The sequence below is a fragment of the Pezoporus flaviventris genome, unplaced genomic scaffold (genome assembly GCF_033815535.1).
Source record: "Pezoporus flaviventris isolate CSIRO_AGI_PZ_B2104156 unplaced genomic scaffold, CSIRO_AGI_Pfla_v1 ptg000083l, whole genome shotgun sequence".
Classification (NCBI taxonomy): domain Eukaryota; kingdom Metazoa; phylum Chordata; class Aves; order Psittaciformes; family Psittacidae; genus Pezoporus; species Pezoporus flaviventris.
The window spans coordinates 4,239,507-4,256,557 of NW_026892631.1; the positions used below are offsets into that span (position 1 = coordinate 4,239,507).

Below are 17,051 nucleotides of genomic sequence, written 5' to 3' on the forward strand. Positions count from 1 at the left end.
ACCAGAGGGAGGGGCTGGGTCTGAGTAAGTGTAGCCCAAACTCCCTCTGCACTGAATTTGTACTCTTAACCAAAATCATGGCCCTGGACAGGCTCAAGACACTGTGGCTTTGCACTGCTGCTGCAGAGGATTGTAAATACCTCTTCCTAAAGAATAAACGTGTGGTTAATTAAAAAATAAAAGACCTGCATTAACATTTTGAATAATACCTGTATGCTTCTTTTAGATGTTGTAATAGCTGAGACTTTACTTGGTGATAGCTGAGAAGCAGCAGTTCAGACCCTCTGTACTGCATCTGTTACAAAGGTCAGATTGAAGGCAAACTGCTCAAAGAAAATTGTATTTGAAGGGCTGCATGGTTTTGCCAGCAACAGTCCCTAGTGTAAGCAGTTGAGCTTCAAACACTCTCAAACTCTATCCAGATGACTGATTTCAGTATGGTTTTGTTCTCCATTCGCTGCTGACATACTTCCCTACCCCTGCAAGCACAGGGAAATCTAATCCACCACTAACACTTGCACGGATTAGTATCATTTCACAATATTAATTGAAATGGAAGCTGTTAAGTAAGAGTCACTCCACCAGAGCCCTGCTCCATCCCACAGGGCTTTATGCTCAAGAATACCACGGGGCTTGCTTCACAGAAGGCAAGTCAATGTTCCTGCTGGCACGTTTGAATCTTGGTGCTAAAAGCCACCTGATGCCCAATGATAGAAAATCACTTGGGCAGATGGGTGGCAACCCAGCCCAGATGTTTCTGAGCAGAGCCTGGGACCTCCAGCCCCCTTTCCTCTCTGCCTCCTGTGCTTCTGCCCCTGGGCACCAGCAAAGGAAGGCACAGCAGCTTCTGCTGCCTCAGTCCTTCAAGCTGTACTTGAGTTCTGTAGGATAGCTAACTGCTTCCACGTTAGCAGTGAGCACTAATTCCACGTTTACTTCTGAATGCTTTCATTAGTCACAATTTGTGTTCTCATTTGCAAAATACTGTGTGGTACAGACAGGAATAAAATACATAATGATTCACCTCACCTAAAAGAGGCTCTTCTCAGAGAAAACCATCCCCACACTTGTTTTAGGTCCAGTATGTTGAAAAACATTGCTTATTCAAGAGGAATCAGCTCACCTCTGACAACAGCAGCTGTTCACAGGCACCAACCACTCTGCTCCTTGTACCAGGCTGATCTCTGGCCCCTTGCTTTTGCCTTACTTCTGTCCCCAGTGTGGCCTTATGTTTGAGAGCTAGAGCTCATCCCCTCTCATCTTCAGTACACAGGCGGACATCTGCTGTGGTGCTGGGGAACACTGCCATACACCAACAGAAGCCAGCACGGTCACAGGGACTGCTCAGTCACAGCACAGATCGAGTTGGGGGAAGACAGTTTGCTACATTATCTGTGCCAAACAGTTTTTCAGATGTTAGTAGAAGGCTTGAAGCATTTTCCCCTCTCCCTTCTGGAGCAGACCTGCTTGAAGGGGCCCAGTCTCAATGAAAGGAGGAACATCAGGGCTCTGTTTTGTGATGATACATTACAGCAGCTCATCAAGGCTCAGGCACCAGTGAGACTGGACAGAACACAACCACCTTTCTATTTTTAAATACACCTCTCGGCGCTCAGCAATCCAAGACAATGATAATGAACAGAGGCAGTAAAGGAGCACATCCTCACCCTGCTCTGCATGCCAAGTCAGCACCCTTCAGCCTACCAAACATGAGCTGTCCACATTATCAGTTCTACTGAGGATAAAAGACAGGCACTGAGGCACGAAACCCAACACAAACATGGGTTTGATCAGCTGCTGTCTGAAAGAGAGAAAAAATCTGGACCTAGAAGCTTAAAAATTATGATGAGACACCTGTTCTATAGCAGAGGTTATTCTCATGTCACACTTCTCAAACCTTAAGCCCACAGCTAACAGCAGCTGTTGTTCAGCACCTACTTATCTACACTTAAAGATACAAAGATTGAGTGAAATGCTATGACAATGTGAAAGAGCATAAAGCTGGCCATGGGCCAGCTGTAAAATCTGCTGTCACTTCCCTTCCCCTTCTTCAAAGTAATCACCTGCTTTTAGCAAAAGGCACCCAATCCCACTCCTGCAGTGCTAGCTTTAGTGCTAATGAGGTGTTTGCAGGCTAACCATGGCATCTGCATCTCCTCCTGCAAGGAACAACTCCCCCATGAGCCCAAGATTTGGACTGATAGCCATCCTGAGTGAATCCAGACTCACTTCTGATACACTCCAGCACTTGGAGCACGTCCAAACTGTTAGCTTCAGTACTACCATGAGCAGTGTAGAAGTCAGATAATCAGAAATTTTTACCATTTCTGTTAGCAAGTAACTGCATATCAGATTATTGCAGTAGTAATCAGCAGGAAGAAGGGACTCTGCTCTATTCTACTTGTTCTTACCAAAGTGAGCCACCCGAGTACCTGCCATTCGGACAGCAAGTCTCCTCTAACAAGGCCAAATGCACTGCTGTTGGGCTGGCTGAGCTGCTCCTTTGGAATAGTAGCTTCAGCCTTCAGGAGAACGCAGTGGTGGTTTGATGCTCAAAACATTTTGTTTTGCCCCAGAGCCATTTCATGGTGAAGTCTCTATTTCCAGACCAAAGCTGCCTGAAAGTCTCTGCTCAAAGAAACTGCTCTTCCCTAAGTTGCTCCAAAACATGCATTTATCCCACACCAAAACCAGAAGTGGCTGACCTAAATCCTGCTTTGTAATTAGTTACAGCCCATGAGGAGGCTGAATAAGCAGTTCAGAACCATGGAGATGCCACTGGAAATAACCAGAACTTATACTCTGCTCCCGTCCTTCCTCCTCCTGTCCTCCCTGGCCTTCCCAACTGAAGTACTTGGGTAAGTATCTGTTTCTGGCATGGAAAAACACTAGTAAGGTCATCATCGTCTCATACAGCCCAGCTAAAATGAATTTGACTTCTGATTTTTAAACTACAAACCATAAAGTCTGTGAAATCTAAGCTGTTCTGTGTAGCCCATGGACATCTTGTACAACCAAACGACAAGACTTTATGTACATGAAACAAAATAGTCAGGCATTACTCAGATTATGAATGAAAAAATATGACTAGAAATCACACTTTCATATGAAAAAGGAAGTTAAGCCATCATTCAGTGAAAAATAGAATCTGTTAAGTATAGAGTTAGATCTAGATCTGCAAGGGCACCACTCATCACCACTGAGTCAGCTGGAACTGCTTGGGGGCAGTTCTGTTTTACAGCAGGTGCAATACATAATATGCATTAGATGAAGATACGTTTTTGTCTGAATGAGCCATGGAAGGAGCCTTCTGGATACAGTGGGAAGAGACAAGGAATAAATACATATTGATTTCAGGGTAGCTTATTTTAACACACTGAGAAATGATGCCACTTGTTTTACTTGCTGTAATAGCACTTTAAGTAACATAACTCACACTAAAACCGTCTTGCTTAGGATTAGTTTTCTTTCATGAAAGAAATACCCTGTGCAGTGCCAGACAGCCCTGATGGTGTTATGGCAATGCTGCTAGAAGAATTAGCCCCATTACAATTGTCAGTTGTCTTCTGGAGAGCAGTATTTATGAACAGATCTGTACTGAGTGACAGCTCTTTCCCCTTGCAAGATGTAGTCCAAACGTCAGTCTTCAAAATACCTTCCTGATTGGATTTGAAGACATTAAGGATGCTCAGGCTCTTGCCTGTGTTTAATAACTGAATGTCTGCAGTTCTGAGGATAGGAACGATAAATGAGATTTAAGTGATGACTTTCCAGCTTCTTAAATGGAAGATAATCCCCTTTGTAGCAATGGTTCAAACCACTGCAGATGATCAGCGCAAAGGGAGTACAGTGCAGAGAAAAGAACAGAAACACAGAAAGGCAAAACTCATCTCAACAACCAATACAACAAAAGATACCAACAGAACAAACTGAATTGTATGTGAAGACTGACTCAACGACGGTTTTAACAGCACGAAAGTGGTGCAAGATGGCTCTCCACATTGCCTGTGCTTCCCATCCCAGCAGCTGCAAGGGGTCCAGCACCCTGTTTGCAAAGCCTTCTGCCCCTTGTTCCATCTGCTCTGGGCCAAAGGAGGGCCAGGCCCTGGAGGTGAAAAGAGAAACTGCACCCTCTGCTCTGAGGTTCCTCCCAGTCCCTGACTTGCCCCCCACTGGTATCTGCATCCAATGGGAAACCAGCTTGTGCCTCTCCTGCTGATAGGGGCTTCCTTCCTTCCTAACAGAGCCCACCAACCGTTCCTTCATTCCCAGTTATCAACTACACAGGAGTGCGTGGGTATGTCCCACCCCAAGGACTTCAGGTAAGTGACAGATGTCACCATTTTCCTCTGCAGAGAGGAACATCTTAACCCAGCCAACATTCTTCCCACTATGTCTGTATAGCATCCCTTGCTCAGTGTGATTTCCTGAGCTCCAACTGAGCCCAAGCAGTCCCACTCACTCACTTTGGGACTAGAGCCATGCTCCTTCGTAGGATCTCATCTCCGCTCAGAGTGCGCCTACTAACCTTTCAGCTTCCCCACATGGAGGGAAGTGTTAAGAGCAGCTTTATTTCCCAGCAGCTCTCAAGCTCTTTTGCAACCAAGCCTGCATTGTTGGGGTGGGTTTGTACGTAAATACACGTGTATCTCTTGAGTTCTAGAAAACCTGATACAGCCTCAAGGGAACTAAGGATGCTACAATTCTCTCAACTTCATCACTGTGTCTTTTCCCTTTTGAAGATAAATAGCAGGAATAATGGTTTAAATGATTCCTGTTAAAAGTGCACAACTGATTTATTCCTCAATTTTTGCCCTTCCCAACAGATTCTGACTTCTGGTCATAGAAGGGAATGAATTATTCCTGTTTTAGGATCAATTTTTAAGTTACAGATGTCAAATATAAAGGAATAAGAAGAAAACCCTACTCCATTCTATAAAGCTAGAACCCTGTCATAAAAGAATTCAATGCCTGCAACCAAATTATGGTACTTAGCAATTCTTCATATTATTTCCTTCTCCATTTCCCTCTGTGGAGAGAGCTGCTGGTTTTATTTCTCTGTGTCTATAGATGGAGGGGAAAAAATACTGATAATAATACTTAGGGAAAAATTATATAGAATTCAAACTAAGTTTTGACATGGAACATCTTCAACTGAAAGAAGCAACTTGATGCTTTCCACTTCAGGAGAGCAGGCTGTAATAAAGCTAATTGATCTGAAAAGCCACGTATAAAACACCACTAAATGCATGAAAGATTCATGCAGAAGGGAGGCGAGCTGTGTACAAAAATACATCTATCTCACATTCCCTCTGCTCTCAGTCTTCCTGCAATGCAGCTCTTTTTATGTTAATAAACGGCTAAGATGCACAGCAGAGAGATGCCTTTCAAAAACAGTCACTAATTTCCATCACAAACCTTCACTCTTTTGCAGCACTACATGAATACTGAAGGTTCACAACCACACAGCACTAATGGTAAGAGACAGCAACAAGTTCTGGCTCCTGTTTTATTTAGGAGATAGCACACATTAGAGTGATATCCACATGTGATATGTGGACATATCGCACATTAGAGTTCTAGAACTCTTTTATTTGAAACATCACTTTTGGTAAGTGTCTTCATTAACTATTAACCAGCATTTAACTAACCACTAAATATAGCAGCTGACATGAAAATTCACCCTCTCTTCTTCTTGGCTATTTCCAGTCCCACCCATTCCCACCTGAATATCATGCACAGACCTGGTACAGAGCATTCAAGGACATCAGACCTTCCAACCAGATCTTCCTGTGACACTCTGGAAGATGAAGTGTATAAAGGCCCTAAAATGACACTATCATATCCATATTATACTGCATGTACCATGTATCTCTCACATCTCAGGGGAATGATAAAATGGAATGAAGCTCTAGACTGCTGAAGACCACAAACGTTGTACCAGTAGACATTTCCAAACTAGAACTTTAGTGGAAAGGGAACTCCATCCAGAAATGAAGCTGGAGATTTATTTAGTTTTAAGTTAAGTGAAATTCTTACTTAAAACACAGAATTATTACTTTCCACTATCCATAAACACTGGTCTTGAGGTGGGACTTCCAATCCATTCAAAAGGGAGAAGATCAGATGCGTGTTACACTGGAACTCACCTAGGAAGGCAGGAAACAAACGGCTTCAGCAGGGAACAAATCCTCCTCTAGGAAAGCAACAACATTTGCTTTCAACCAGGAGTTCAGAGTCCCCCAGTAATGGGGACTGCAGGCTCCTGGTTGGAAGAGATTAGTAATAGGGGCACACTGAGTATGGAAAAGCACCTTCATATGCTACAGCAGTCAATTCATGGGACCACATTTGTCAGTTCATCAAAGGAACAGAAAGGTACTTATGGTACATGCAACAAAGACGGCTGATCTTAATACCCTTTCTCTCCAAGCAACAAATGCTTACAGACTGCTGACAAAGAACAAGTGACGATAACCCAGGAGCTCTGTGTCTGACCACAAAACAGTTGGGAAGCTGCACTTGCTGCAGCCGAGATGCTATGGCCTAACCAATGGAACATCAGAAACAAAGCAAGAGCCAGGAATTAACCCAAGAACCAAAAAATTAAAGGGAAGAATGTTCTGTTATAGTGACCCAGTCTCAAGTCTCTCCACTTTGTGATTTCCTTTGTTTTGATCTGTCAGACAGCTGTCCTCAGAAAGAAAGAACAACTTCTGTACCTCTGAACTATCTGAAACAGGCACTCACAGCTGTTACAGACAGGTGACATGCAGAACCATTTGAGATGCCTTGTCTAGATTAGAGAGAGAAGGAATTTGCAAGACCACTTTAAGAAGTTAAGCCATGTCCTCTTTGAAAGTTATGACCCTGCCCATCATTTGAAGTTAAAAGTGTGTATTCCCTTGTATTTTTTTCAGTTTAGAGCAATAAAGTGTGTCTTTTCTCTGTACTTGATGGACTTCTGCTTGTGAGACCCCTCTTCCCGAGCTCTCCCTGTGCTTCTCACCTCACTTTTGCTAAGAGCCAGGAAAACAGCTCTGTGGTCCCCTGCTTCTAGCACAATCCCACCTTCCTGAGAAACACACAAGGCTTCAAATGCTAATAAATGGACTATCTGTGGATCATATATGAGGAAGCTTCTAGTTGTGCTGCTAGGATGTGTCAATAAGCAGAGCTGGGACTATGTAAAGAAACAGAAAGAACATGGTCAAATGCTGTGCTGAAGCATTTAAAACCTTAGCCAGCACAGAGATCTACTTTTGGCTCAGGGCATGGGAAAAGCCCAAAGGAAAACAGAGCATGAACGTGTGCACCTAATGCAAACGAGAAACCGCAATCGTTTGGGTGTTGAGGATGTAATAGGGTTGGAGGTGAACCAGACTGGGCATGCATATAGAATAAGCTCTAACTAGCACAGAGCTGGATGTATCCAAACAAGCCAAAGGTTATTTTGGGACTCAGCATACAATATAGCACTCTCTTCGCTATAGAAGAAAATCAGCTAGAGTGAAGAAAGATCTTTGCAGAGTGTACCAAAATGCACAATATCAAATGAGCTCTGTTCTTCAGCTTTTCAGAGCTGGCCCTTCAGTTGGGTCACAGAGAACCTCACCACAGACCACAGAGTAGGGCTTACTTGTGCTTAATGGCCTTGTCCAGATTCCCATTCCACAGGAGCACTGCTGGTCAAGGCTGCCAGAAAACAAGTAAGGACTGAGCAAGGAGTGAAATGGGGGGGAGTTGTTCCAACTGAGCAATGCAAGGCAAGCAGCAGGCACTGGATCTCAACAAATATGGCTTCTGGGAGCTACAATCAGTAACTCCAGCTGGGCCATTTGCTCAGGCTTCCTGCCAGAAGATTTATAAAAAGAACAGTAAAGAATGTGCAATAGCTTTAAGTATGTCAAATACAGCACAGCCAATATCCACATTTGTTAAGGCTTCCATCCCTCAGCTTTTCTGTAAGGCTCAGCAAGGAATGCAAGGAGTTTCTCCTGCTGATCTAATTTTATCCTCTCGGAGACATCCACCAGCAAGAAGGAATGAACTAGAGCCAGTGCAGGTCCTAATTACTTCCACATCTCAGAGACACCCAGAAGATAGTAGGGCAGCAAGCACAACTTAGCAAAGCTGATAAACCAGCCTCTAATCTGTGTGCTGCTATACATGGAGATCTTGTGATAATTCACTAATAGGTGATTCTAGCCTTTACTCTAACTAGTGCATGTCCAAGTACCACAGGCATTTCTATACACTAACTGCAACAAAGAACAGTGGCAAATGAGAATGGGTTGTTCACTTGTACATGACAAGTGAAATATACACGTGGTTTCTCCATCAGACACATGGACTGGTTCCTCAAATACCACCAGTGGCTATTTAGCAAGAAGCATGCTCTACACCTGAAGCATGTTAGCACGATGGAGGTGGGTTTATTCAAGTTCACAGAAGAGCTGGCCTTGTCTGTACCAAACCTGTGCTGGTTACAAGGAGCTTCATTACCAAGGTTCAGCAGCCTTCCAAGCATGAAAAAGGAAATCCAGCGAGCAAAAGAGATTTTTCCTTGCTATGACAGATAGAACCTCACAGTGAATATCAAAAGTCATTTGTTCAAAATAACAAGTTATACCACAGAGCACAAAAATCCTGCAGAGCCAGTGCTGTGAACAGGTCAAGTTTACAGGGAATGGAGTCATTTGATTCCTCAATTAGTATACACATAACGTCCACTGCTTCTGCAGTCACCTGTGTGAGATGGGTACCGAGCTAGAAATGCGTTAGAACAATCACAGGCTTCTGATCTAATTAATGCAACAGGCTCTGTCTCCTCCTTCCATCCTCACATCTGTATGAGAGACCCAGAGACAAGTGAAAAATGTGGAGTTGGTTGTTTTAATTTCTTCTTGGTTTGAATATCAATCTTAAGCAGCAGTTTGTACCTAGGGTACAAAGCACCTCTAGTCATACCATGATCAATAAATCCCCCTCAATGTTCAGTGTACAAGCCACCTCTAGTCATACCATGATCAATAAATCCCCCTCAGCGTTCAGTGTACAAACCACCTCTAATGATACCACAGTTGCTGAAATCAAAACACATGCAACCCCCTCACTAAACTGCCACACTGAAGTGATAACATAAAGAAGCTGACATAAATCCATGTCCCCCCACAAATAGACAAGGCCTTTTAAGCAGCACGTGTACCTTCCACTAACAGGATGGGCTTTTCAGCAGGGTTTTGAAGCTCTGCAAGGTCCTTCTTGCAGCAAGGCAGATCTCCTGCTCAGCATTCATCCAAGGTGCTGGTCTCAGGAAGCTGGAGGCAGTCCTGCAAGACACTGAACATCTGCACACACTTATTTACGGCACAGGTTTTACTCCCACCTCAAGATGCTGCTGCTTTACAGGCATGCTAGAAAAGGTCAAGTTCGGGAGCTAAGGGTTTAACAATGAGCAGGCAATGAGAGGGCTTGGGGGACGACGACAAAACCTTCTCCTACCCAAAGGTCACCAAGATGTATCCCCAGGAGAAACCTGAAAGGATTCAAATCTCTCATGGGACACACTCTCATTCTGAGCCTTATGACAGTGCCCTTATGAAGAGTTCATGACACAGCACACTGTGAGGCAGGCAGCAGCAGAACTGTTTCAATACACAAAGAAAACACAAATTTCAGCCTGAAATTCCTCTGAACTCAGTGTTTTATTGCTTCAGGATTATTAGTTGCACTTTGACACTATGTACTTCGGAGTAAATCGGCACCTACTGCATAATTTAAAATCTTAGTATCTTGCAGCTCATATAGTTGGCACTGTAGAGAAATCCCAGAGTTCTGTCATTTCGACCCAAGATTAAAAGAAAGGTAAAATTATTAGATCCTTTATTGTTGGCAGGTGAACTTTCACTGTGAAAGGCCCTTAAAAAGAGTGAACAGAAACTAACAACCTAAAGACCCTCCAAAAATATATAAAACTAGTATCACATAAAGCATTCCCATCTCCACACCAGTCTCTTTGCTTTGGTACCTGTAGTACCCGAGTGCACAGTAACCCACCCAGTGCACACTGAGTAACTCCCTCATCTCTTTTAAGGAAAAAGAGTAACATGGTCAAGTCTACACTGACTACTTTGGGTGATGAGAGACTCCCACACACCATCCTCATACCCATGCAAACATCATTTTCATCAGCAGTGACACTGCCTGAGGATTTAATGCATCCCAGGAGGTTTATAAATACCTTTTTCTTTTAAAGCAATAATTATTTTGAATAAATAAATTACAGCTGCATTTGCTTTGGTGACCAATTATTTATACGCAGCATAAGTTATCTTCATAAGGCAAGTGATGAGATAGCGTAAGTGAAGTCCCTGAGGATGAGCATCCCCGTGTTCAACAGGTTTGTTTCCCAATGTGCACAGACAGCCTGGAAAACAATCAGCCCCGAGGCATCTGCTTTTTAATCTCCAAGCACAGCTGCAGACCGCACAAGGAATTATTTCTGAACCTCTTCAGCAGGCAGGAGTATGCCAATAAAACAGAATACTTAGCAGACGGTGAGAATCGGTTCTCCTAAACCTGGACCAAGTGCTCCACCTTGTGTTAGTCCTTGGCATTCAAACCGAACTTCTCGTTGCCTGCTCTGTAACTACAGGTCCAGCGGAATAGCTCATGATTCCTTCTGCCTGTGAGGAAGTGTTGTCCATGGTGCCATACGACTGCTGCTCCTTATGGGCGAGCACCGTTCTTTCCGTAGGATGAGGATGCAAGACTTGGGGCACGTACATCTGAAATGACAAGCAATAAGGATTTTACTAGTCGCTCAAATGTTGTTGGGATAATTCTCCCCAGATTAATGTTGGGATATTCACCCTGGATAATTTTTCCCCTTGCAACTCTTCATCCACTTTCCATTCTTTCCCTTTACACATAAGGCCTTTTTCACCCTAACAGAGGCTTCCTGATGCAACTCTCACCTGTACTTGCAGACTGTTGCACAAAGGCCTCTGAGCCTTGCATCCTTTTTAGTGACTTGGCAGATAAGACATGATGCACGTCACAACTTTCAAAGTCACAAAGCTGTGGCAACTGACTGCTTTTGGCAGATGTGCAGATGTAAGGATCTGCCTCATGTAAGGCCCAGAACATAGCATACAGAGCTGCTTAAAGTATTGTCTCAGCTACTCCAAACACATATCCAAGGGTACTTCTGGAACACCACCTGGGAGCAGTCAAGGAGCTCAGCTGCAGAACTCTCTGGTCCCACAAGGAAAGTCCCACAGTCCATTCAGATTAATACATCCTACACAAGCTCTCTGGTTAGCAGGGTGAGAAATACAGTTTTTCTAGGAAGTGTAAGAGAGTATTAGTAACTCTTAGCTTCTTACAGAAGATGTGGTGATGGTTGGTACATCTGTGTCGTTTCCTCTTTCACCTTGTGTGTCTTCTACCTGTAACCAGTAATAGGTGGGGAAAGGAAGGGAGGCAATATCAAGTTAGTAAGTCAAAGCAATGGTAAGAGATGGTAAGAGCCCCAAAACCTGCACAGACAGAACTCTCTTCTCATCCTTTTGCATACTTCTTCCATACTGTTCTTCCCCCCCCAAATTCAGTTCCTGCCAACACTGTGCCTAGCAGCCTACCTCTACTATCAGCCCTCTTTGCCGTCTTACTGGAATGAACCTTTATGAATACATCGCTAGTGAGAAGGCAGAAAGCATCCAGCAGGAATAGCTGGTGCTACACCAAGCACATAGGTAGATGCTGAAAGATGCTGGGTATCCATCACTTACTTTGTAATTCAGTGGGCTCAGGTACTTGAAACAGCCAAAACAAGTATAAGCCAAGCAAATGGCGATTGTGATGTTGACAACTAGGAAGGTAAACATGGTTGTAGGTGCTTTAAAGCCTAGAAAAATATCCAGAAAATACAATATAAAAACACATGGCAAAAAAAAACAAACTAAACCCAACAAACAGAACTTCAGCCTCCCCATTTTTAGAGGCGAGGAAAGGTGGCTGCAATACTTGAACTAGAAACAAGACTCAGAGCAGCTCTTCTCCTTCCTCAGTCTATTGACCTGTGAAATGTCACACACAGAGTCCGTTTATTAATTATTACGATGGCACCAAACTGGATGGCTTGCAAGTAACCCAAAGGATAGGAAATATTTACCTTGGGGGGGTGGAAGAGGAAAAGATGAAATTGTATTTAGAAAATGTAAATAAGGGGAGATTTAGATCAGACATTAGGAAGAAATTCTTCCCTGTGAGGGTGCTGAGGCGCTGGCACAGGGTGCCCAGAGAAGCTGTGGCTGCCCCATCCCTGGCAGTGTTCAAGGCCAGGCTGGACAGAGCTTGGAGCAACCTGATCTAGTGGAAGGTGTCCCTGCCTGTGGCAGGGGGTTGGAAGTGGATGAGCTTTAAGGTCCCTTCCAAACCAAACTGTTCTGTGATTCTATGAAGTAACTACAATTCGGAATGAAATACGAAATGTAGACGTGAGGGATAACAAGCCTGTAGAATTGCAGAATACAGGTGATGATTACAGGCTGGAAAGCAGTCAATAGTGTGATGCTATCATAAAATATGGGCAGGAAATGGGGGAAAAGGAGGGGAAACAAGTCTTTAGTACCTATACAAAATAATTTAGCGCTACTAAGCCTTCAACTTCAGCAGCTTTGTCTGTGTAGGACACCGTGACAAAATAGGGATGTACTGGGAAGAATCCAAGGAAAAGGAGCATGAGAAGAAACTGAGTAAACATGAACTAAGCTGAAAGGTAAGGTTTTCTTTCAGGGTGAGGACTGCATGTGTGTGGTTGATAAGACATTAATGAATGAGAACAGTATTATCACTGTACTCTGCAACCAGACTGAAATGTCCACACCAGGCAAATCATACAAAATCAATGACTAAGCAATCAAGCCTTACACACCACAACTGATTTATTTTGCAGATTAGGAAGCAGAGCACTCTATCCCTTCCTTCTTTTGCTTTGGCACAAGAAGCAGCAGTGAAATCAATGGCTATGAAATCAAAATCTCAGGTTCCTACCCCTCAGACTCATACTATTTGGCTGGACTGCCCTATGCACTGACAAATCATTGAGCAACATCCTGAAAACAGGATCCTCTATACTGACCAGTAATCCAGACTGTATTTTCCATTACTAAGGTCCATCACAGATGATGGTTTTACCACAGATGCAAAACAAAAAAGCCCAGTATAATATAGATTTATTTTTTACTATATCAGGATTTCCTTCGTAACAATTAAAGAGGCACATCAACTGCTGTGTGTTTGAGATGATTTTTCTAAAGCATGCTCTAGCAATTTTGCTGTTATTTTAAAGGGCATAGATTTGTTGGTCTTCCTGGTTACAAAGACATCTCTCAAAGCAAGGGGAAAAAACAAGCTCTCAAATATACAAGTAATACAGGGACATCTGCTTAAACCCAAGGACAGCCTGAAGCAACAGTTTTGAGGGCCTCTTACCTCCACAGGGAGCTATCTCTAACGTTAGAGAAGAGTCTGCCAACATTATTATTTCACTACTGGTATGCTAGCAAAACACAATGCACAGCCAATCATTTGTCATCACTGCTGAGAAAGCAAAGAGGAAAATCCAGCTGGACAGCAAGGGCCTCCTTCCCAAGAAGGGAAACCCAACTCCTCCCAGCATCACTGGCATCCCTGTTCCTTGCTAAATGCTTCCTTCCTGTTTCATGGATAAAAAGCCATAAGCTATCACCTACCTTTTCTGATGTCAAAGCTACTAGTGCACCACAGCCAATATTATCAATGCCACGTGTTTGCAAGATACAGAACATCCCTATTTTTACAATAAATTACACACAAAACATGTTTTTTTATGTTACAATATGGGGAGGAGAGTCACCATCTCACTGCAGTCTGCTATGTGAAGCTTAATGGCTGATGGAGAGCATAGATCTACCCAAAATTTTAGTGTTTTAAGGTTTTTTCTAATGCCAGCTGTACCACAGAGGCAGTAGCCAATTCACCCAGGCAAATTAAACTTATGCACAGAATACATCAATGCAGGTAGTGAAAATAGAGCCCATCTTACTAGAAACAGCTAATTCTGAATTGATTTGGGGTTGGGTTTTTTTTACTGTCACTTTATAGCCCAAATGGCCAAATCAAACTCTCCAGATTTAGGGAACACATGATCTCTGGTAAAATGAAGAAACATAAAGCTCCATGCTAACAGTCTGGAGTGGACATTATCAGCCGCCTCTATCAAAGTATCTTATACAAGCTTTTGTAAGCTGCAAATGTTGGATAATTCTGTGCCACGGGTAACCACTATGACTTCCCATGTAGGGAAAGAAGAAGAAAAGCCCACAAAGCCTCTGAAACTTCACACATCATTCAGGTAAGTTGGCAAGCTGGGAGCAGCTTTTGCATGGGAACAGGTAATACTTACTTACCTAGCCGCAAAAAGGAGAAAAAATAGAGCCAGAAAAGGCAGAGAATCGGAGCCGCAAGGGCCTGATTCACAGCTGCAAAGTGCATCTTCTTCTCCAGCTTGGCAGGCAGATATGCATAGTAAAGGTTGTAACGGTCAACCATGTGCTTCAGGAGTATGTATATTAAACCTGGAAGGAAAAAAAGGAGAGCCAAGGAGAGGCTGTGAAAGAAGACTTGATAAAAAGCAGAAGACTTGGTAAAAGAAGACTTGCTAAGAACCTCACTACTGGAAGAGTGAGGTCTAGATGTCAGTCACTAATCAAGTGACTGAAATCTAGATACCAATGGCAGACACAGCTGAGTGGGGTACAGCTGCATGATGGCATCCTGCTCCTGAGGTTGTTGCATCCCCAGCCCAAGACCCCCAGGGTCTCCCCATCTCTCCTCCTCTCCACATACTTCTCTGTGGCTCTACTTGTCCTCCCAGAGAGGACCCAGAGCTTCTTCCTAAGCCTGGCACATGAGGCCAAACCAGTAGGGAAGACTTGGTAACTCCTCCACCACCGCACTGGTAAGCAAGAAAGGTCTAACAGTGGCTTCGCGTCTCCCCTTAGCTTTCAACAGATTCATGACTGGATTTCAAGTCGGCTATTTCTTATCCTAAAAGAAAGCCAGTTTCTGCTGTGACAGCTACGAATTGCAATAGCTCTGGTGTGCAGCAACACATTCGGATATTTACAACTGCACTTTGGGATTAGAAAGGGAAAATACCAACTCTATAAAATGGTTTCAGTACTACTTATGCCTGATAAATGGGTTTTCAGAGTGGAAATATCTGTAGCTGCTGAAATGATTCCTTATACATAATTCTTATGACAGTCCAGAATCTCTGTGAATAAAAGACTCAATAAAATAAGATGTAGATCATGTCACAGTCACTAAAGATGGACAACTGTCCATGAGTTGTAGACAGATTGCTAAATTTCCTGCACACCCATACAACATTTAGTGGCTATACAGGAAGAAGAAAGTAGCCAAGTCAATGGACAACTTAGGGCAGAAATGTTACGTTTTGTTCATGGGACAGAGATAAACCAAGCGAAATAGAAAAAGGAGGTCTGTGCCTCAGATCTGGAGACCTTCTCAGGGCCCTGTAGGACTGCAAGCTGCATCTACACCACAGAGCAGCTGTATTCCATCCACATGCCCTTATCTCCTAGTGACCTGATTCGTTTTACACACATCATTCCAACTTCAGGTCAAAACTCATTTCAAACATGCCAAAAGGATCTGGGGATCAGAATGTCTCAAGTCAAGTTCGGCTCCTTAAGGTGGACTTCTGGGCTGGGTATTCTCTTGCAGCTTGCTTCTCCCAGCCCTCAAGAACCCAGAGATAAAGACAATCCTCTCATTCCCAAACTGACCTAAATTCTTATGTTTAACTATTAAAAAGCACCACCAGAGCCAATAAGCTCAAACCTGAGAAATAAAATAATCTAACAGACTTTCAACTTCTAAAGCACTACAAGAGCTACATCAGTCACCAGCTTCTGCCCTGTTTTTTCCCCCAAGAAAGAAAGTTGGATTATTAGCATTTTTGCTGGAATAAGCACGTAGAACTGGGCCTTCCAGACCTCCCACATGCTCCCATCTTGCTCTCAACAGTGCCCACAGCTCACTGGAAAACTTACCAAACGGGACAATGATGGGACACGTAATGCTATAGGCCATGATGACAGTGAACACACACAACATCCAGGCATACATTGCTCCAAATTCGTATTCAAACGCTTGTTGCTAGGAACAAAAACAAAACACTCAAAACTCTCATGTCATCTATCAATGTGTCAGGAGTTCAGAACAGATTCACTAACACAACAATTCACCTTCTCTTAATCTCTCCCCATGAGAGATCAGTGATTTCCCCCAGAGGAATAAATGATGTAATTACAGCAATGAAGTATTCTGCATTTTAAGCATCCTACTTACAAAAAATACACTGCTTCTTTCATAGCCTTAAAGTAATTCCTCAGGGAATCTGTTCTCATCTACCAGAAGCAACTGCTTCAAAGCACAAGGCAGAAAATAATCATGCCAAACTCAGAACCTCCATCTTGCTGCAGATTCTACTGAATCTGTACTGTTCCTTGTGTTGGCTTTCCCAGGAAAGTCAAAGGTATCAAAGCTTTGATGCGGTCAGTATTCCCACTTCTTCCTCTTGTGATGAGGAGAGCAATGTAAGTAATTTCAACCACAGCAAGGGGTAATACACAACAGTTAACAGAAGTGAATACCTAAAAGCATCTTTTAAAAATGGAACCCACCCACCCATAAAAAGAAGAACACGGGCAGCTGTAGACAGGCTTAAATTCCCATTTTAACACCTCTGATTTCAATTTGCAAGACAACACACCACCTGCAAGTGGAAGTGCACCACTTAAAATGGAACACAGAAAGTAAGTGTACATTTCGATAGGTGTATGTTCAGATTAGTGCAAGTTACACATGTCTGCAGCTTGACAGAAGGAACTAACTACAGACAGGTTGGAATTTCAACACACCCCCCCCCCCCCCCCCCGAAGTTGAGACTCTAAAATAATTATCATAATTCTCCT

At 43.3% G+C, this 17,051-nt stretch overlaps 1 protein-coding gene and 1 long non-coding RNA gene across 3 annotated transcripts in view; both read right to left on the reverse strand.

Annotated features, from left to right (window-relative positions):
• Positions 1–4,263: 4,263 nt before the first annotated feature.
• LOC133280582 (uncharacterized) lies at positions 4,264–9,358 on the reverse strand. 2 transcript variants are annotated; one of them, XR_009747239.1, is made up of 4 exons: positions 9,209–9,358; positions 7,640–7,851; positions 5,726–6,149; positions 4,264–5,686 (listed from the first exon to the last, which is right to left on the reverse strand). It is a non-coding gene; the product is annotated as an uncharacterized LOC133280582 (long non-coding RNA). The 2 variants fall into 2 exon arrangements; XR_009747238.1 differs by lacking the exon at positions 9,209–9,358 and having other exon boundaries at positions 7,640–9,095.
• A 330-nt stretch (positions 9,359–9,688) lies between these two features.
• TMEM63A (transmembrane protein 63A) overlaps positions 9,689–17,051 on the reverse strand; it is a 29,138-nt gene continuing 21,775 nt past the window's right edge. The window contains exons 18-22 of the mRNA XM_061475415.1: positions 16,128–16,233; positions 14,457–14,624; positions 11,796–11,911; positions 11,391–11,453; positions 9,689–10,790 (exon numbers count right to left, since the gene is read on the reverse strand). Coding sequence (XP_061331399.1) covers positions 10,620–10,790; positions 11,391–11,453; positions 11,796–11,911; positions 14,457–14,624; positions 16,128–16,233 — 624 coding nt within the window. The 3' untranslated portion in view covers positions 9,689–10,619. The remainder of the gene's footprint in view (positions 10,791–11,390; positions 11,454–11,795; positions 11,912–14,456; positions 14,625–16,127; positions 16,234–17,051) is intronic.